General features: G+C 42.1%; 3 protein-coding genes across 4 annotated transcripts; 2 read left to right on the top strand and 1 right to left on the bottom strand.

The window, feature by feature from the left end:
• Positions 1–171: 171 nt before the first annotated feature.
• Positions 172–12499, bottom strand: LOC112252789 (NAD-dependent protein deacetylase sirtuin-1). The gene is made up of 9 exons (XM_024424393.2): positions 11938–12499; positions 11381–11452; positions 10993–11234; positions 9965–10117; positions 4054–4201; positions 3387–3466; positions 3023–3206; positions 2098–2883; positions 172–1940 (listed from the first exon to the last, which is right to left on the bottom strand). Exons 1-9 carry the CDS (start codon positions 12305–12307, stop codon positions 1642–1644), a joined length of 2334 nt encoding a protein of 777 aa, XP_024280161.1. The 5' UTR covers positions 12308–12499; the 3' UTR covers positions 172–1641.
• A 280-nt stretch (positions 12500–12779) lies between these two features.
• On the top strand, positions 12780–16688 carry dnajc12 (DnaJ (Hsp40) homolog, subfamily C, member 12). 2 transcript variants are annotated; one of them, XM_024424396.2, is made up of 5 exons: positions 12780–12907; positions 13501–13579; positions 15354–15493; positions 15821–15962; positions 16208–16688. In XM_024424396.2, exons 1-5 carry the CDS (start codon positions 12899–12901, stop codon positions 16288–16290), a joined length of 453 nt encoding a protein of 150 aa, XP_024280164.1. In that variant the 5' UTR covers positions 12780–12898; the 3' UTR covers positions 16291–16688. The 2 variants fall into 2 exon arrangements, with proteins under 2 accessions (XP_024280164.1, XP_024280163.1); XM_024424395.2 differs by having other exon boundaries at positions 12781–13256.
• A 481-nt stretch (positions 16689–17169) lies between these two features.
• LOC112252791 (cytochrome c oxidase subunit 5B, mitochondrial) lies at positions 17170–19734 on the top strand. The gene is made up of 4 exons (XM_024424397.2): positions 17170–17350; positions 17939–18009; positions 19315–19414; positions 19494–19734. The coding sequence occupies exons 1-4, from the start codon at positions 17251–17253 to the stop codon at positions 19604–19606; spliced, it is 384 nt and encodes a 127-aa protein (XP_024280165.1). The 5' UTR covers positions 17170–17250; the 3' UTR covers positions 19607–19734.
• The last annotated feature ends 805 nt before the right edge of the window (positions 19735–20539 follow it).

Genomic DNA, 20539 nt, shown 5'->3' with positions numbered 1-20539 from the left:
AACGACTGACGTATTTAAAGGACAGTGGTTGTGCTGACAGCGTTCCCCAAACCCTTCCCGTTGTTCAACTGGTCATTCAGTACAGCACCGTTCCATTGAACGTTCCACAACGCAATGTACGCAGGCCAAGATTAGGATGACATTATTTTGACAACAATAGTTTGACACATGCCATTTTGACCGAATTTTTATTAGTAATTTTAGACAAAAACACAACTCTTTCTGTGTGACTTTTGCAGGCATAAGAACTTTAAAAACATAGGCCTATACTGTAAATACAGTATACATTATCAATTAAATACAGGCAGTCATATTTACATAAAGGGTAACCTCAAATGAGACTATGTGCTATATTATGGCCTATTTGTTGGTGTATGGTGTTATTAAACCAAATATAAATATAGCAGATACATTTTTAAAGAAAACATGAAAAATAAATGTTTTGATGTAAAAAATAAACACTGCAGAGCATAACAAAAGCTGACTCTCACACATCAGCATACCGATTATAAGAACTCTTAAATGTAATTGTAATCATCTTAGTTCATCCATGTAAATGTTGTCCCTCCATTTGCGTAAAACCAGCTCCAATGGCGCTGTTGCAGCATCTGAACTGCATGCACTTACCTGTAGTGGTCTTCTCAAACTAAACTTGGACATCAAATGTCAAATAGCATGCAACTCTCATATCTATATCCATTTTCTACACAACAATGTGTTGTCACACCTTGTGATTAATTAGACTATTTCTGTGTTCACATGAAAATAAGGAAAAGGCCTACTATGAATGAACATTTTAGCAATTTAACTACCAAGATCAAGCTCAAAACAAAACAAATATTTGAATTTCATTCGAATGAGTTGCTTAAAAGACTAAATTTGGCTCATATTAAACTTATCCCAGAACACTTGTACAGGGTCTCAATGTTAGGGCTGGACATTTCTCAGGAAAGAGGAAATAGGAGCAAATCAGTCACATCGACCAAATAGCTCATACAACCGAGGAAACATGAACAAACGTGTCAAACAACTGAAAAGGAAGGAAAAAAAGTGACATTTGCTCCAATGAAAGCTCATTGAACACAGATAAGGCTTTATGTTTGCACAACGTATAACGTTTTCAATTTCATTTAGAAAACCATCACCTGCTCTTTGCTGAGTATGTCTCTTACATGTTACAAAGTACAAAAATAATAAAAGCTCGACTGTAAAAAGTAGCTGCCAAATATCGTAAGGAAAACAATGCCACCGCTCAATATATTCTTTACACTTCAGGTGGTGGGTAATATGAAGACAAGGTTTTTAAGATTTTATGCAAAAACTGTTGGGTGTATGGGGGGGGATTGTTCTTTGGTCTATGTTTTTTTTCTGTTGCTTTCTTCACCATTAACCTTCTGAAGTGGATTAGTTGAGTTGAGCTGCTGTTTATTTAATTGTAGTACACAAAACGTGTAAACAAACCACCTGCAGCTTGTTAATGTGGTCAGACAGAAGAGAACGAAGAACGAATTTTCAGCACATGCATGCAAAAGTATCAACGCAATCTAGACTTTATGAAAAATGTATAATAGGAGGTGCTGTGGGTGGACAAAAATATACAAAACAAATATTTTTTAAAAAGACTGCAAGTGCTTTGTTTTTCTAAAGGTCTGTGGTGTTCTGGACATTTTTGTCTGTACTCTCCATCTGCTTCACACTCGAAGTGCCCTCGCAGGCTTGCTTGTGTGTCACTATGTCAATGAGGCAGCCCTCGCCCTCCTCTGCTGGTGTGCTCTGGTCCTCCTCGGCATCGCTGTCTTCTTCCTCGTCGTCCTCCTCCTCCAGGCTGGAGTCCTCACTGTTGCTCCCGCAGGAGCTGGATGTCTCGTCCTCCGAGTTGGAATACACTTCTGCCCCGTGGAAGATGTAGTGATTTGGTGCTTGGAATAGGTATTGAGAAGCTGGGAGAAAAGACATTGAATTTAGGATGAATTTTACAATATGGAAACACGTTTTGTCGTCATAACATGACAAGACGTATTATCATCAAAAGGTTGTGGAAAAATAATTTCACAATTTTGCACAAAATCTGAGGTAAATTAACACTTCAAATTTTACTCTCAAGGCGCTTGCTGATAGGACTTCGACTGATTCGACTCATCCAGCATCGTCGGCGAACTTCAAGGTTGACATGTTGGTCATTTAATCCAGAGGGGTCTTCCCTTTGCGTGTCCGCTGACGGAGAATCTGAATTCTCCATTCTCTCCTCATTGGGGGACTGAGTCTTTGAACAAGGCTCTTCTGGAGCCTCTGGGACAATCTGCACTTTTGGACTAGGCTCTAATGGCACTGCATCGAATTCAAGAGTGTCTTTCGGACAGGGCTCTGTCGCTACTCTGTTGACTTCCAGGGTGCCTGTGACATTCTGAGTCTTTGGACAGGGTTCTGTTGGTACTCCAACTCCAAGCGTGTCAGAGACATTCTTTGTCTTTGGATAGGGCACCGATGGTACTCCATCAACTTCAGATGCGTCTGTGTCATTCTGCGCAGTCGGACAAGGTTCTGTTGGTACTCTGTCGCCTTCTGGAGTGTCTGTGACCGTATGAGTGTCCGTCTCCTCTGAGGCACCGAACGATGAGTCTGTGTGACGGGTCTTCTGTTCTTCTTCTGTTGGCTTACTGTGAGTGGACAAGGCCTCACAAGGTGTCTGTGACCGCGGGGGTTTCTCTGTGATCTCACTGAGTCTTAAGGAGTTGTAGCACAGTTGCTCAAAGTCTCCGCCCAACCGATGGCAGAGCTCGTTAACGATGACGTCACAGTCCCCAAGTAGCTCCACGTCAAAGTTGAGGTGAGGCAGCTGCTCCCGATTAATCAGGACTTGAGGCACTTCATGAGGAATGGAGGCTGGATGGAAAGAGAGTTCACCTGTTACACATGCATAGCTCGAGATCAAGACTAATACTGGTAATAACATGATAACATTGGTAATAGCATTGCTCATCTTGGGCATCTAAAAAACCAACACATTTTATTTTCAACATACTTGGGATGAGAGCCACAGGTCGCACTTTCAGTGAGGACCCAATGACAATAAGGAGGTCCACTTCATCCTTATCCTGCTTCATTGCTCTGTGGAATAGTTCTGGAAGATTCTCTCCGAAGAAGACAATATCTGGCTTCATGATCGCCAGGGGAATATCTCGACACCGTGGACAGTGAGGGACAACCTAGAACAGATATTTGTATTCAATATGAAAACAAAAAAAATAAATGACAATTCAGCAGACTGGATGCTACTGTACAAGATAGGCTGATAACTTCAAAATGCCACAAGTCTGTCCAACAGTATACATAAATTCACAGATTTGACACTGGTGAATATTAATAGGAACCATTCTTGCCAATACCTGATTAAAAATGTCTTCCCTTACAGCCTCACAGTCAACCTTGTGTTTACAGATGAGACAGGAAGCGGTTGCAAAAGACCCTGAAATACAGAAGAGTTTGTGGTTAATATTAGACCCAGAACCATAAAACAATTAGCATAGTATTATATGTTTGACATAGACTGAGTATACAAAACATTAGGAACACCATTCCATGACAGACTGACCAGGTGAAAGTTATGATCCTTCAGTGTAGCTGAAGGGGAGGAGACAGGTAGGAGGACTTTTAAGCCTTGAGAAAATGGAAACTGATTGTGTGTGTGTCACTCAGAGGGTGAATGGGCAAGACAAAACATTTAAGTGCCTTTGAACGGGGTATGGTAGTAGGTGCCTGGCGCACTGGTTTGAGTGTGTCAAGAACTGCAACGCTGCTGGGTTTTTCACACTCAACAGTTTCCCATGTGTATCAAGAATTGTCCACCACCCAAAGAACATCCAGCCAATTTAACAACTGTTGGAAGCATTGTCATCAACCTGGGCCATCATCCCGTTTGGAATGCTTTTGACACCTTGTAGGAGTCCATGCCCTGACAAATTGAGGCTGTTCTGATGGCAAAAAAGTGGGTGTGACTCAATATCAGGAAGGTGTTCCTAATGTTCTGATCACTGTGTATATTACAGTATGTACCATGACACTGGATGATCCTCTGAACCCCAGCCACTTGTTCAAGAGTGTCAATGTTTTGGGTGTAGTTGCGTAGTAGCTTTCCATGCTTGCCCAGCATAGATATGAATTTGTGACAGGGCGAAGGTTGGAACTGTCCAGGATAGATCTCCTACAAGAGAGCAGAGCAATCATAACCATCTCACATATCAAAACAAGTGATAGTAATCATTTAAATCAAATATGCTGTACCAGTCAGAAGTTTGGACACACCTACTCATTCAAGGTTTTTTTGACTGGTACTAATACACACACACAAAAATACACACTCAGGGTCCAATTTATTAGGTACACCACCCAGTTCACAAAAAATGGCTCGCTCCTACAGACAGTGAGTCACGTGGCCGTAGCTTGCTATATAAAGCAGGCAGACAGGCGACTACGGTTTAGGGTTTACCAAGAACGGTGCGACAAACAAACATCCAGTCAGTGGCAGTCCTGTGGGTGAAAACAACTTGTTGATGAGCGAGGTCGAAGGAGAATGGCAAGGATCGTGGAAGCTAACAGGCTGGTTACAAGCAGGCCAATAACGGTGCAGTACAAGTGGTGTGCAGAACAGCATCTCGGAACGCACAACTCGTCGGTCCTTGTCCCAGATGGGCTATTGCAGCATACGACCACAACGGGTTCCACTCCAATCAGCTAAAAACAAGAAAAAGTGGCTCCAGCGGGCACGCGATCACCAACACTGGAAAAACATGGCCTGGTCAAACAAATCCCAGTTCCTGTTTTGTAATGTTGATGGCAGAGTCAGGATTTGGTGTAAGCAGCACGAGTCCACGGCTCCATTTGTTTGGTGTATATGGTACAGGCTGGTGGTGTAAAGGTGTGGGGAATGTTTTCCTGGCACACGTTAGGTCCCTTGATACCATTTGATCAATGTTTCCATGCCCCGAAGAAATCAGGCTGTTCTGGAGGCAAAGGGGGAGGTCCGACCCAGGACTAGATGGGTGTACCTAATAAGTTGCTCCTGTATATATGCACAGTTGAAGTCGTAACTTTACATACACCTTAGCCAAATACATTTAAACTCAGTTTTCCACAGATCCTGACATTTAATCCTTGTCAAGATTTCCTGTTTTAGGTGAGTTAGGATCACCACTTTATTTTAAGAAAGGTGAAATGTCAGAATAATAGGAGAGAGAATGATTTATTTCAGCTTTTATTTCATTCTTTACATTCCCAGTGGGTCAGAAGTTTACATAAACTCAATTAGGGGCGGCAGGGTAGGCTAGTGGTTAGAACGTTGGACTAGTAACCGGAAGGTTGCAAGTTCAAATCCCCGAGCTGACAAGGTACAAATCTGTCGTTCTGCCCTTGAACACTGTTCCTAGGCCGTCATTGAAAATACAAATTTGTTGTTAACTGACTTGCCTGGTAAAATAAAATTAGTATTTGGTAGCATTGCCTTTAAATTGTTTAAACTGGGTCAAATGATTCAGGTAGCCTTCCACAAGCTTCTCACAATAAGATGGGTGAATTTTGGCCCATTCCTCCTGACTGAGCAGGTGTAACTGAGTCAGGTTTGTAGGCCTCCTTGCTCGCACACGCCTTTTCAGTTCTGCCCACAAATGTTCTATAGGATTGAGGTCAGGGCTTTGTGATGGCCACTCCAATACCATGACTTTGTTGTCCTTAAGCCAGTTTGCCACAACTTTGGAAGTATGCTTGGGGTCATTGTCCATTTGGCAGAACCATTTGCGACCAAGCTTTAACTTCCTGACTGATGTCTTCAGATGTATCCACATAATATATAGCTTCAATATATCCACATAATTTTCCATCTCATGGTGCCATCTAATTTGTGAAGTACACCAGTCCCTCCTGCAGCAAAGCACCCCCACAACATGCTGCTGCCAACCCCGTGCTTCAAGGTTGGGATGGTGTTCTTCGGCTTGCAAGCCTCCCCCTTTTTCCTCCAAACATAACAATGGTCATTATGGCCAAACAGTTCTATTTTTATTTTATCAGAACAGAGGACATCTCTCCAAAAATAACCATCTTTGTCCCCATGTGCAGATGCAAACCATAGTCTGGCTTTTTTATGGCGGTTTTATAGCAGTGGCTTCTTCCTTGCTGAGAGACCTTTCAGGTTATGTCGATAAAGGACCGGTTTTACTGTGGATATAGATACTTTTGTACCATATTCCTCCAGCATCTTCACAAGGTCCTTTGCTGCTGTTCTGGGATTGATTTGCATTTTTCGCCCCAAAGTACATTCATCTCTAGGAGACAGAATGCGTCACCTTCCTGAGCGGTATGACGGCTGTGTGGTCGCATGGTGTTTATACTTGCTTTCTATTGTTTGTACAGATGAAGGGGTTTGAACTTGCAACCTTCCGGTTACTAGTCCAACGCTCTAACCACTAGGCTACCCTGCCCACCTTCAGGTGTTTTGAAATTGCTCCCAAGAATGAACCAGACTTATGGAGGTCTACAATTTTTTTTCTGAGGTCTTGGCCGATTTCATTTCGCTTGACATCATGGGAAAAGAGGCACTGAGTTTGAAGGTAAGGCCTTGAAATACATCCAAAGGTACACCTCCAATTTACTTAAAAGGCTATTTGACATCATATCAGAAGCTTCTAAAGCCATGACATCATTCTCTGGAATTTTCCAAGCCGTTAAAAGGCACAGTCAACTTAGCGTATGTAAACTTCTGACAATTCATGTCAGAATTGTGATACACTGACTTATAAATTAAATAATCTGTCTGTAAACAACCGACTTGCCAAAACTATAGTTTCTTAACAAGAAATTTGTGGAGTGGTTGAAAAACTAGTTTTAATGACTCCAACCTAAGTGTATGTAAACTTCAACTATATACACTACTCAAAAAAATAAAAGGGAACACTTAAACAACACAATGTAACTCCAAGTCAATCACACTTCTGTGAAATCAAACTGTCCACTTAGGAAGCAACACTGATTGACAATAAATTGCACATGCTGTTGTGCAAATGGAATAGACAACAGGTGGAAATTATAGGCAATTAGCAAGACACCCCCAATAAAGGAGAGGTTCTGCAGGTGGTGACCACAGACCAATTCTCAGTTCCTATGCTTCCTGGCTGATGCTTTGGTCACTTTTGAACACTGGCGGTGCTTTCACTCTAGTGGTAGCATGAGACGAAGTCTACAACCCATACAAGTGGCTCAGGTAGTGCAGCTCATCCACGATGGCACATCAATGCGAGCTGTGGCAAGAAGGTTTGCTGTGTCTGTCAGTGTAGTATCCAGAGCATGGAGGCGCTACCAGGAGACAGGCCAGTACATCAGGAGACGTGGAGGAGGCCGTAGGAGGGCAAAAACCAAGCAGCAGGACCGCTACCTCCGCCTTTGTGCAAGGAGGAGCACTGTCAGAGCCCTGTAAAATGACCTCCAGCAGGCCACAAATGTGCATGTGTCTGCTCAAACGGTCAGAAACTGACTCCATGAGGGTGGTATGAGGGCCGACGTCCACAGGTGGGGGTTGTGCTTACAGCCCAACACCGTGCAGGACGTTTGGCATTTGCCAACACCAAGATTGGCAAATTCGCCACTGGCGCCCTGTGCTCTACACAGATGAAAGCAGGTTCACACTGAGCACGTGACAGACGTGACAGCCTGGAGACGCAGTTGAGAACGTTCTGCTCCTTGCAACAACCTCCAGCATGACCGGTTTGGTGGTGGGTCAGTCATGGTGTGGCATTTCTTTGGGGGGGCCCGCACAGCCCTCCATGTGCTCGCCAGAGGTAGCCTGACTGCCATTAGGTACCGAGATGAGATCCTCAGACCCCTTGTGAGACCATATGCTGGTGCGGTTGGCCCTGGGTTCCTCCTAATGCAAGACAATGCTAGACCTCATGTGGCTGGACTGTGTCAGCAGTTCCTGCAAGAGGAAGGCATTGATGCTATGGACTGGCCCGCCCATTCCCCAGACCTGAATCCAATCGAGCACATCTGGGACATCATGTCTCGCTCCATCCACCAACGCCACGTTGCACCACAGACTGTCCAGGAGTTGGCGGATGCTTTAGTCCAGGTCTGGGAGGAGATCCCTCAGGAGACATCCGCCACTTCATCATGAGCATGCCCAGGAGTTGTAGGGAGGTCATACAGGCACGTGGAGGCCACACACACTACTGAGCCTCATTTTAACTTGTTTTAAGGACATTACATCAAAGTTGGATCAGCCTGTAGTGTGGTTTTCTACTTTAATTTTGAGTGTGACTCCAAATCAAGACCTCCATGGGTTGATAAATTTGATTTCCATTGATCATTTGTGTGATTTTGTTGTCAGCACATTCAACTATGTAAAGAAAAAAGTATTTAATAAGAATATTTCATTCATTCAGATCTAGGATGTGTTATTTTAGTGTTCCCTTTATTTTTTTGAGCAGTGTATAAAATAACTCAGCAAAAAAAAGAAACAACCTGTGTTTATTTTCAGCAAACTTAACATGTGTAAATATTTATATGAACATAAGATTCAACAACAGACATATTGAACAACTTCCACAGACATGTGACTAACATAAATTTAATAATGTGTGTGTGTGGGGGGGGCAAAATCAAAATTAAGTCAGTATCTGGTGTGGCCACCAGCTGCATGAAGTACTGCAGTACATCTCTTCCTCATGGACTGCACCAGATGTGCCAGTTCTTGCTCTGAGATGTCACCCCACTCTTCCACCAAGGCACCTGCAAGTTCCCGGACATTTCTGGGGGGAATGGCCCTAGCCCTCACCCTCCGATCCAACAGGTTCTAGACGTGCTCAATGGGATTGAGATCCAGGCTCTTCACTGGCCATGGCGGAACACCGACATTCCTGTCTTGCAGGAAATCATACACAGAACGAGCAGTATGGTTGGTGGCATTGTCATGCTGGAGGGTCATGTCAGGATGAGCCTGCAGGAAGGGTACCACATGAGGGAGGAGGATGTCTTCCCTGTAACGCACAGTGTTGAGATTGCCTGCAATGACAACAAGCTCAGTCCGATGATTCTGTGACACACCGCCCCAGACCAGGAAGGGACCCTCCACCTCAAAATCGATCCCGCGCCAGAGTACAGGTCTCGGTGGAACACATTCCTTCAACAATAAACGCGAATCTGACCATCACCCGTGGTGAGACAAAACTGTGACTTGTCAGTGAAGACACTTTTTGCCAGTCCTGTCTGGTCCAGCAACGGTAGCTTTGTGCCGATAGGCAAAGTTGTTGTCGGTGATGTCTGGTGAGGACCTGCATTTACAACAGGCCTACAAGCCCTCAGTCCAGCCTCTCTCAACCTATAGCGGACAGTCTGAGCACTGATGGAGGGATTGTGCGTTCCTGGTATAACTCGGGCAGTTGTTGTTGCCATCCTGTACCTGTCCCACAGGTGTGATGTTCAGATGTCTCGATCCTGTGCAGGTGTTGTTACACGTGGTCTGCCACTGTGAGGACAATCACCTGTCCATCCCGTCTCCCTGTAGCGCGGTCTTAGTCGTCTCACAGTACGGACATTGCAATTTATTGCCCTGGCCACATCTGCAGTCCTCATGCCTCCTTGCAGCATGCCTAAGGCACATTCACACAGATGAGCAGGGACCCTACCCTGGGCATCTTTCTTTTGGGGTTTTTCATTAACAGTAGAAAGGCCTTTTTAGTGTCCTAAGTTTTCATAACTGTGACCTTAATTTCCTAGCATCTGTAAGCTGTTAGTGTCTTAACGACCATTTCACAGGTGCATGTTCATTGTTTATGGTTCATTGAACAAGCACGGGAAACAGTGTTTAAACCCTTTACAATGAAGATCTGTGAAGTTATTCGTATTTTTACAAATTAGGGTCCTGAAAAAGGGACGTTTATTTCTTTGCTGAATTTATATACAACACTTTAAATCCACAAACCTTAGCAAACTTGAAAAAGGGCCTTGGGTCTCTTCTGAAGTACTCTATATCAAACATTGCTTGAGGGTCTGGAAGATCTGGGAAATCTATTGCAAGCCTTGCATAAATGCCATCTCTGGATCGAAAGTCTGGTATTCCACAAGAAACAGACACCTGAGGAAAAAACAACAAACCATAAGTTCTAATACGGCAACTGTGAAAGCTATACAAATAGACACAGCAAAACATAATGTAGGGTGTCCAATTAAAAATACATTTTTTGACAAATGGCTTAAATATGTACATTTTTCCAAACCTCATGTCTATCATAATCCGTTCAAAAGGAAATTTTACCCTTGTATGATGGCCAGAATTAGGGTGACTAAATCAAGAGACCAGAAAGAAAAAAAATAACATTCTGGAAAATGTCATTGCGCCAGCAAGCTGGATTCTGTGCAAAAAATGAAGGCTACTGGCTACCTGTCAGGCTCACTTTCCCCATTGAAATTGTCATCATTCTTCTCAAATCCGCAGGACATAAAACAGAGGTAAGATGGATATCGATTGAGACATGACATGTACTATTTTCATATTTTACTATACATTTTCCATTAATTAGACATTTGTTTTTCAAAAATGTCTCACATCAAATGGCAACAGAGCATATATAGCTTTTCATTTTCAAAGCCGTTTCACATTTAATTCAGCTCGGGTCATGCCAATTTGCGACCTGCAGAAACAAACTTGGAGGACGACGACCACAAAATGTGAAATATTCAAAAGTTGTCACGAGAAACCTGCATCGCTATGTCAACAGAACCCGTTACTTATCGGACGTATTAGGTTACAAAGTCTAACTTTTGGATATAATGTTAATGATACGTTTGAGGAAAACCCCACTGACGATTAAGAATATGAATAATCGTACATCTTGGTAAAAATGTATTTCATAACATAAGGAAGTGAAATTTCATCACCAAAGCACATTTTCACCCACTCTGGGCAGAGTGGTTGGACACCCCACTTAATGTGTTCCCTGCAATACATACTCCAGCACCAGTAAGCACAAGGATCTTTTTGCTTTCATGGAGTATCCGAACCACATCCTCCAGGGTGTTTATGTCTTTCCGCTTCTTTCTTTTAGGAGGCTCCGAAATGTTGATGATGATCTGCCACAGCGTCATGTCATCCAAGTCTGGTGGAAGCACAGTCTCTGGAGGAAGCAAGTCTTTCAATATTGTTCTTGGATCGGTCTCTCTCATGATGTGTTGCTGGATAAAACTGTAGGAACCTAATTTTTGAGAGAAAAAAAAACAACATCAATACATTTAAATAGCTTAAAACATGTTATTGTATCTTGAACATTACCTGGGTTGCATTTAATTGTGTACTAAAACTGGTGTATTAAAAAAATAGGATTTATTTGTCATGTTGTACCTATCTGTGGTTGAGGTGTCCAGTCACTGGAACTTGCATGTGAGGATCGGTCATCATCCTCATTGACACCGTCTGGGGAGGCAAATGCATTTGGGTTTAAGCTCCTCATCATCAGGGTCAAGACACTCAGAGGACACGATGGGAAGTGATCGTTTTGTTGATTAATTTAATGAACAGTATCTACTCCGAAAACAACTAAATTATGGACTGTATTTTTGCATTTCTTAAAATTTGCAATAAAAACTAAAATGGCATAAAATGACTAGCGAAATAGCCAATGTTGATAGTTAGCTAGCTCTCCCGCTAAATGTAGTTACATTTTTATGGCTCGGTGGGTAAAAGCATTGGCTAATAAAGTCGTATATCTTGCGTAATGCACGCAAAGTTTGCTCGTTTCAAACTTCAGGCTGACGTGCTGCGGAGCTACCTAGTAGTAACTTAGTTACAAAGCTAGCCCAATTGGTATCCAACTAGGCGGAGCAATCTAACGTTAACCAGACACGCAATGATCGAGTGCGCCAAAAAACTTGGCATACTAGCTAGCTAAATGATCCTACCTGCAGGCTCCGCCGTGGGTCCAGACGCCTTGTCTAAATTCACTACACTTTCCTGAGGCTCGAAGACCAGCAGCCCATTGTCTCCGCCTGGTGCTGCTGCTGAGGCCTGTCCTACCGACATCACCGGCTCGATCTCCTTCTCCTTTGGCTGCGCAGAAATCGCCGCCGCCAAACTCTCACCAGCCTCTGGCCCATACGTAACTTGCTTAGTCTGAACAATTTTGAGTCCACATTCTATGGCCATGCTCATTTTGGCCTTTTTTGAATCTGGTTCTTCATTAGTTGAAGTGCTGGAACTGGCTCCAACAAGGATATTCTCCCCGTCCGCCATCTTCAGCTGATAAAGCCGCTGTGTACTGTGGTAAAACATTCTTCCGCGGTCGACAGCTGGTTATTTAAATGGCGAATGTGATTCGCTCTCCACCAGTAGTTGTGGCGAAGAGTTTCTAAACCCAGAGGCGCAACATTGCGTGAGTTCCGGGAACTATTGAGAAACAGAACCAACAGACCAGGCGGTGGTTTGGGAAGTCATTGACAGAAGTGCAAAATGTTTCCTCATTTGTTCATTTTCCCGAAATCTAAAGGCACAACCTAGATTCAATTTTATTGGTCACATACACGTGTTTAGCAAATGCTATTGCGGGTGTAGCCAAATGCTTGTGACCAAGTAGTTGAACATGTTATTACTCCAACGTCGTGAAAGTCACAAACAGACACGTTTTCTTTTTCGTGAAAAATTATATCGAAGGAGTGCGGTTTGAGGCATGCACAACGGCATGCACATGCGCAGTTCGGCGCAAGAGCCGTTTCTACGCATGCGCGTAGCTAGCCAATGTGACACCTACAAGTGTGATCGGGGAGAAGCAATTTTAGCCTATCTTCATACTGTACCTACTGTCTGTCATCTTTGGTTGCGGCGGGAGCGACACTTCAGCACGTCGATGACGTCAACAACAACAAAATGTTTCGTGTGCGTATTTATGTTTAGCTGTGAAATGGTCATTGATTGATATTAAATCAGCAAATTGCGCATTTTAAATCAACTAAAGCTATTAGCGTTAGCTGGATAATATTGCAATAATCAGTGACATATCGTGGTTCTTCTCCGGTTCTTTAGACTTCTAGCTGTGCCGCGCCGTTAAAATAAAGTCGACCTGGAACGCGCAACACCGCAGCCATCAGAGCAGTCAGGCTAGCTAAATCAGTTATTTTCAAAGCTTATATAGCTAATATAAATCAGAATGGATGATATTTTAAATTGCAAACCAGAGGACTTGGACGATTATTACGGGTTACTCGGATGCGATGAGTTATCTTCGGTAAGAGTTTGTTTTCCCAATAGCAATAACGTTAGCAAGCTAGGCTAAATAAATGTTACCGACTTGTTGCGAAATGGATATCATACTGTACAGTGAAAGTGGCGTAGCTTGGTATAATTTCATACACCTTTTGTCAAGTGACTGCTATAAGATTTTTATTGTCAGTTCAACCAGCTTTTAAGGCCATGGCAAATGTAACATAATGTATATGGGTGAAACTTTAATGATGTATCTTTGTTTTTAGACAGAACAGATTGCCAATGAATACAGAGTAAGGGCCTTGGCATGCCATCCAGACAAGCACCCTGATAATCCAAGAGCAGGTAATGGATGAATTCTGTGTGATTGTGCCCGTCTTGTGTATTGTGACAGGTGATGATTGTCATGTACAGTGCCTTCAGAAAGTATTCATACCCCTTGACTTATTCCAAATGTCCAAATTGATTAAATATGTTTGTTTTTTTATCACCCATCTACACACAATACCCCATTGTGAAAACGTTTTTAGACATTTTTGCAAATTTATTGAAAATAAAATACAGAACTATCCAATTTACATAAGTATTCACAACCCCTGAGTCAGCACCTTTGGCAGCGATTACAGCTGTGAGTCTTTCTGGGTAAGTCTCGAAGAGCTTTCCACACCTGGATTGTTCAATATTTGCCCATTTTATTATTTTCAAAAATCTTCAAGCTCTGTGAAATTGGTTGTTGATAATTGCTAGACAAACGTTTTCAGGTCTAGTCATAGATTTTCAAGCCTCTCGGGAACATTCACTGTCTTCTTGGTAAGCAGCTCCAGTGTAGATTTGGCCTTGTGTTTAAGGTTATGTCGTGCTGAAAGGTGAATTCATTTCCCAGTGTCTGGTGGAAAGCAGACTGAACCATGTTTTCCTCTCGGATTTTGCCTGTGTTTAGCAACATTCAGTTTCTATTTTATCCTGCATTACCACATTTTTTGCAGTATTACTTTAGTGCCTTGTTGCAAACAGGATGCATGTTTTAGAATATTTTGTATTTTGAACAGGCTTCCTTCTTTTCACTCTGTCAGTTAGGATTAACTACAATGTTGTTGATCCATCCTCAGTTTTCTCCTAAAACAGCCAATAAAATGTTTTAGAGTCACCATTGGCCTCCTGGTGAAATCCCTGAGCGGCTTCCTTCCTCTCTGGCAACTGAGTTAGGAAGGATGTCTGTATCTTTGTAGTGACTGGATATATTGATACACCATCCAAGGAGTAATTAATAACTTCACCATGCTCAAAGGGATATTCAATGTATGCTTTTTATTTTATTTTTACCCATCTACCAACAGGTGCCCTTCTTAGCGAGGCATTGGAAATTCTCCCTGGTCTTTGTGGTTGAATCTGTGTTTTAAATTCACTGCTCGACTGAAGGACCTTACAGATGTGAATGTGTGGGGTACAGAGATAAAAAAAAATATTTAAAAAATAGTTCACCTTTATTTAACCAGGTAGGCTAGTTGAGAACAAGTTCTCATTTACAACTGTGACCTGGCCAAGATAAAGCAAAGCAGTGCGACACAAACAACAACACAGAGTTACACATGGAATAAACAAACATACAGTCAATAACACAATAGGGGAAAAAATGAGGTACGGTAGTTCCCAAGACAGAGACTGTACTGACCACGAGTCACCAGAGATGCCTTCACCAGATACAGTGCCATCTTCAAGATGAGGTTGTCATTCAAAAATCATGTTAAACACCATTTTTGCACACAGAGTGAGTCCATGCAACTTATTACGTGACTTTTTAAGCACATTTTTACTCCTGAATGTATTTAGCCTTGCTGTGACAAAGGAGTTGAATCCTTATTGACTCTAAGACATTTCAGCTTTTCATGTTTTATTCATTTGTAAACATTTTGAAAAACATAATTCCACTTTGACATTATGGGGTATTGTGTGTAGGCCAGTGACCAAAAATCTCAATTGAACCCATTTTAAATTCAGGCTGTAACACAATGTGGGAAAATGTAAGGGGTGTGAATACTTTCTGAAGGCACTGTATATTAAAAAATGTGGTCGCAATAATCCTATCCATGCTCATCATGAAGTCCACATTTTGTTGCAGTGGAAGAGTTTCAGAAGTTGCAGGAAGCCAAGGAGGTTTTGTGCAATGAAAAGAGCAGAAGAAACTATGATGTATGGAAAAGAAGTGGAATTACCATACCATTCCATGGCTGGCTAGCCCTTGGCGACTCTGTCAAAACTGTATGTATGTTATTATAATTATGATCAAACTGAAAACATACATTTTATACACTTTCATTGATCAAATAATTGGGAACTGGTCCGCTTGTTAATTACACGTCATAATATTGAGCCGGAATCGCCGCAATACAAAGAGTTGTCAAACTTTACACTGCCTAAATGTAGTCATGTGACCTAAGGTCAAGTATTATGTAACAGATGAGTCCATTAAAAAAATGCATCCTGTGTTGAATGCATACATTATATTATGTTAAATGCACATTGTTCACCTTGTACTTTATCTGGTGGTGTTTTTTCATGTTTGGGTACGTTGCTCTCTGTCCTCAGTCAATGCATTGGGCTGTGAGGACCAAAAAGGAGCCCATGCTGGAGAGCTCTAAAGCAACATTCCCTAACAGTTCCCAAGACAGAGACTGTACTGACCACGAGTCACCAGAGATGCCTTCCCCAGATGCAGTGCCATCTTCAAGTGAGCACATAGCCTAGTTTCTTAATTTTTCAACGATTTTCATGTTTACGGGTACTTTTGCCAACCTTATAGTTAGACAGAACTAAAATCCAACATGTAATATTTGTTCTTGTAATATACTTATGGGAATATAATGCTTCAGATTGAGGCTCTTGAGGTCTAATCTTAATTGATTTAAATGTCTTATTAAATAAGTATACCTTTTTTTATTTTTTTATCATATTTCTGATGTCCCCATTATCCAGGTGACTACTGCCATCGCCATTTTCGCTGGGCTTCCGACTCCCCATCCAGTCTTCTGCGGAAATTCAGAAATTATGAAATCTAAATGGAAAGATAAAATGATCAGCCCTGTCTATTTCCTTGTGAATAATGTTACTTGTTGGTTCCCACACTCACAATAATTGTATGGAATTGCTAAACTAATTGTCTTTTATCTATCAGGTGTAACTTATTAGACCCTCTATAGAAAATGTATACTGAAAATACCCTAGTTTTGCCATGGCCTAGGCTCTAGGGTATGGGGCATATATATTATTTGTGTACGGTCTATGGCATGGAGCCTGGAATGGACCTATTTAGCTCGTTATCAAAATGTCCCAATAGATGTCATTATGTGAAGTATAATATTTTTGTAGTGTTGTATCCTTGTACATGGTTGCCTTTTTAAAATTATGTAAATGCTCTGGATGGTATTTTCACATCTAATAAATGTTATGTATTCAATATGCTGATTTTAGTTTGGCTTCATTTCTTATCTTATTACTTCACAAACATGGGGACAACCAAACGAATGATTAAGTATTGCATTGAAAATGTCAATTTCAAGCGTGAACAACTTAAAGCTAAAACCATTAGCAACCGGCAATCATACAACTGTCACTGCTTGGATGTAGACTCATTACAAGGCCATGAAACATTTAAACTACTCTTAAATATATTCGTAATTTACTCAAATGTTTTGAGCATAGGTTCAGATTAATGGTCATACGGTGACCTTGACGCGCGAAGCACTATTTTTTGTGTGTGTCCATGCCAGTAAATTCTGTTGAACATTGTCTACTATAAAACGATATCAAAAATAAATAAACACATAAAAATCGAAAAAGTGTGCCCCTGTTGGCTTGCGTTGCTTATCCGTTTTTAATTGGCCACTTCATAAGACCGTTACTTTGTGAGTGGACCGTTGACTCCGTCAATCAAGTCAAGGTTGGAAATAAATGGGGTCATTTCAGTCCAGCAGATTGTTCAGATCACACGCGGTAGTTTAAGCGAAAGTGAATTCATTATGGCAGGCAGGTTTTTACTCCGTACCTGTACAACCTTGCAATTGGCAAGAAACAATGTTGTGGCAAGATCACTGCCACGCACTATGACCACATTAAAAGGTACGTGTGAGCGTAAATTTAATTTGTGTGTGTAATATACATTTAATCGGTTGTGGTCCGTCGGGAATGTCCATCAAATCGAATAACTAATCTGTGTTGAAGTATTTGACTTGATAGAATAAACAATATTATGACTGCTCTGCAAGTATATCCTACAAGGCAACACTTCGCATAGGCACCACATTTGTAAAAATAGAATACCAAATCACGGAATACACGTGCATGACGCATTCATAAAATAACTACCAATTTCACTGTTATTAATTGTAAAATGATGCTACTGTATTTAGAAACACGAAACCTACTACATTTGTTAATAACTGAAGGTCATTTGGATTTTAACCACTGGAAGGCCATTTGATAGACCCACCTTCTTTGGCAGACATTCGTTGATTTGGTGCCAGGTATATCTTAACATGGAGGACATGAGTTGTGTGTGCTTGTGGACGTGCAGTTTGACTCATAACTATTACATGCACTCTGTTCAGAGGTAACATGATTTTCTTGTTCTGATAAACATTATGCCCTTAATTTGAATGTCAAGTAGTGTATAAAGTCACAGGTGTCACACTAACGGTCTCCTTCCAGGGATTCCAACCGATGAGGAACAGGCCACTGGACTCGAGCGACGTGCCTTGCAGGCACTGAAGAAAGGAAAGGTCATATCTAGATAGCATACAGTGCATTTGGAAAGGATTCAGACCCCTTGACTATTTCACATTTTGTTATGTTACAGCCTTATTCTTAAATGGATTACCCCCCTCCCCTCATCAATCTACACAAACATCCAGAGATGTTTGCCTGGGTTCAAGTCCTGGCTCTCGCTTGGCCACTCAAGGACATTCAGACCTGTCTGCATTGTCTTGGCTGTGTGCTTAGGGTCGTTGTCCTGTTGGAAGGTGAACCTTCGCCCCAGTCTGAGGTCCTGAGCGCTCTGGAGCAGGTTTTCATCAATGATCTCTCTGTACTTTGCTCCGTTCATCTTTGCCTTGATCCTGACTAGTCTCACAGTCCCTGCCGCGGAAAAACATACCTACAGCATGATGCTGCCACCACCATGCTTCGCCGTAGCGATGGTGTCAGGTTTCCTCCAGCGGTGATGCTTGACATTCAGGCCAAAGAGTTCAATCTTGGTTTCATCAGACCAGAGAATCTGGTTTCTCATGGTCAGAGTCCTTTAGGTGCCTTTTACTGAGGAGTGGCTTCCGTCTGGACACTACCATAAAAGCCTGATTGGTGAAGTGCTGCTGAGATGGTTGTCCTTCTGGGAGGTTCTCCCAATTCCACAGAGGAACTCTGGAGCTCTGTCAGATTGACCATCGGGTTCTTGGTCACCTCCCTGACCAAGGCCCTTCTCCCCCGATTGCTCAGTTTGGCTGGGCGGCCAGCTCTAGGAAGAGTCTTCGTGGTTCCAAACGTCTTCCATGCTGCAGACATTTTTTGGTACGCTTCCCTAGATCTGTGCCTCAACAGAATCCTGTCTCGGAGGACTACGGACAATTCCTTTGACCTTGTGGTTTTGTTTTTAGCACTGACATGCACTGTTAACTGTGGGACCTTAAATAGATAGGTGTGTGCCTTTCCAAATCATGTCCAATCAATTGAATTTACCACAGGAGGGCTCTAATCAAGTTGTAGAAACATCAAGGATGATCAATGGAAACAGGATGCACCTGAGCTCAATCAAGTTATGTTTTATGTTTTTAATAAATTAGCAAAAATGTCTAAAAACCTGTTATCACCTTGTCAGTATAGGGTATTGTGTGTAGATTGAGGATTTTTTTCCCAAATCAAAATAATTACAATAAGGCTGTAACATAAATGTGGAAAAAGTCATGGGGTCTGAATACTTTCCGATTGCACCGTATATTTGTTTCAACCTATTGATGTCTGCTTCAATTCAATAAGATTGATGTGTTCATACCAGTACTTTTTTTTTTTTTTTTAAATAAAAAATAAATCAGGATCCTTGGAGCATTCTGAAACCCAAGGAGTATGCTGGAACCAAAGAAGACCCTCACATTGTCCCAGGCATTAGTGACAAACGGCTGGTAGGCTGTCTGTGTAAGTACCATACTTTCATGCTTTAAAATGTTCTCAAAATAATATAACATGTGCCAACACTTGTGATTATGTACCATAGGTGAAGAGGACAACACTGCCATTGTATGGTTTTGGCTCCACGAGGGGAAGCCCCAGCGCTGTCCCGAATGTGGGTCCCACTACCAGTTTGTCCGTCATGAGCTGCCCCACTGAAACAGCCACCAAGCTCCTTGCCACTGGACCAGGATAACCTGCCTCATTAACTCACCCTCTACCCTGAACAATGTGTGCATTTCAGCTGATTAATATGTAGATTAACATTAAAATACTGTCAATTTGAATTGTCTCGAACAGGCTATTTTAATCTTCATATTCTTGGAGCGCTTATTTTGCCTTGTTAGAAAATGATTAAACACATCAGATATATGGGCACTTGGAGGTTGAAAGGAGGGCAACGTTAATATGCATTCTATACTGAATAAAAATGCAACATGCAACAATTTCAATGATTTTACTGAGTTACAGTTCATATAGGGAAATCAGTCAATTTAAATAAATTAGGCCCAAATCTATGGATTTCACAACTGGGCATAGGCCCACCCACTTGGGAGCCAGGCCAACCCACTGGGGAACCAGACCCAGCCAATCATAATGAGTTATTCCCACACAAAAGGTCTTCATTACAGACATAAATACTCCTGTTTCATCAGCTGTCCAGGTGGCTGGTCTCAAACAATTCCGCTGGTGAAGAAGCCGGATGTGGAGGTCCTGGGCTGGTGTGGTTACATGTGGTATGCAGTTGTGAGGCCGGTTTGACGTACTGCAAAATGTTTTAAAACATCGGAGGCAGCTTATGGTAGAGAAATGAACATTCAATACTCTGGCGGACATTCCTGCAGTCAGCATACCAAATTGCACACTCCGTCAAAACATTTGGCATTGTGTCAGTGACAAGACTGCACAGTTTAGAATAGCCTTTTGTCCCCAGCATAAGGTGCACCTGTGTAATGATCATGCCATTTAATCCGCTTCTTGATATGCCACATCGGTCAGGTGGTTGGATTATCTTGCGAAATAAGCTTTTTGTGCGTATGGAAAATGTCTGGGATATTTTATTTCAGCTCATGGGACCAACACTTTACATGT

The sequence above is a fragment of the Oncorhynchus tshawytscha genome, linkage group LG06, assembly GCF_018296145.1.
Source record: "Oncorhynchus tshawytscha isolate Ot180627B linkage group LG06, Otsh_v2.0, whole genome shotgun sequence".
Classification (NCBI taxonomy): domain Eukaryota; kingdom Metazoa; phylum Chordata; class Actinopteri; order Salmoniformes; family Salmonidae; genus Oncorhynchus; species Oncorhynchus tshawytscha.
This window is presented reverse-complemented; position numbering and strand designations above follow the sequence as displayed.

Coding starts and splice junctions, on each gene's coding strand:
- LOC112252789 (XM_024424393.2), bottom strand. CDS start 12,307: ATGTTTTACCACAGTACACAGCGGCTTTATCAGCTGAAGATGGCGGAC. Junction 3,207..3,386: donor GGGAAGACATTTTTAATCAG/GTATTGGCAAGA, acceptor TATCTGTTCTAG/GTTGTCCCTCACTGTCCACG. Junction 1,941..2,097: donor TATCAGCAAGCGCCTTGAGA/GTAAAATTTGAA, acceptor CTTTTCTCCCAG/CTTCTCAATACCTATTCCAA.
- dnajc12 (XM_024424395.2), top strand. CDS start 13,179: ATGGATGATATTTTAAATTGCAAACCAGAGGACTTGGACGATTATTAC. Junction 13,257..13,500: donor GATGCGATGAGTTATCTTCG/GTAAGAGTTTGT, acceptor CTTTGTTTTTAG/ACAGAACAGATTGCCAATGA. Junction 15,963..16,207: donor AGATGCAGTGCCATCTTCAA/GTGAGCACATAG, acceptor CCCATTATCCAG/GTGACTACTGCCATCGCCAT.
- LOC112252791 (XM_024424397.2), top strand. CDS start 17,251: ATGGCAGGCAGGTTTTTACTCCGTACCTGTACAACCTTGCAATTGGCA. Junction 17,351..17,938: donor CACTATGACCACATTAAAAG/GTACGTGTGAGC, acceptor GTCTCCTTCCAG/GGATTCCAACCGATGAGGAA. Junction 19,415..19,493: donor ACGGCTGGTAGGCTGTCTGT/GTAAGTACCATA, acceptor TATGTACCATAG/GTGAAGAGGACAACACTGCC.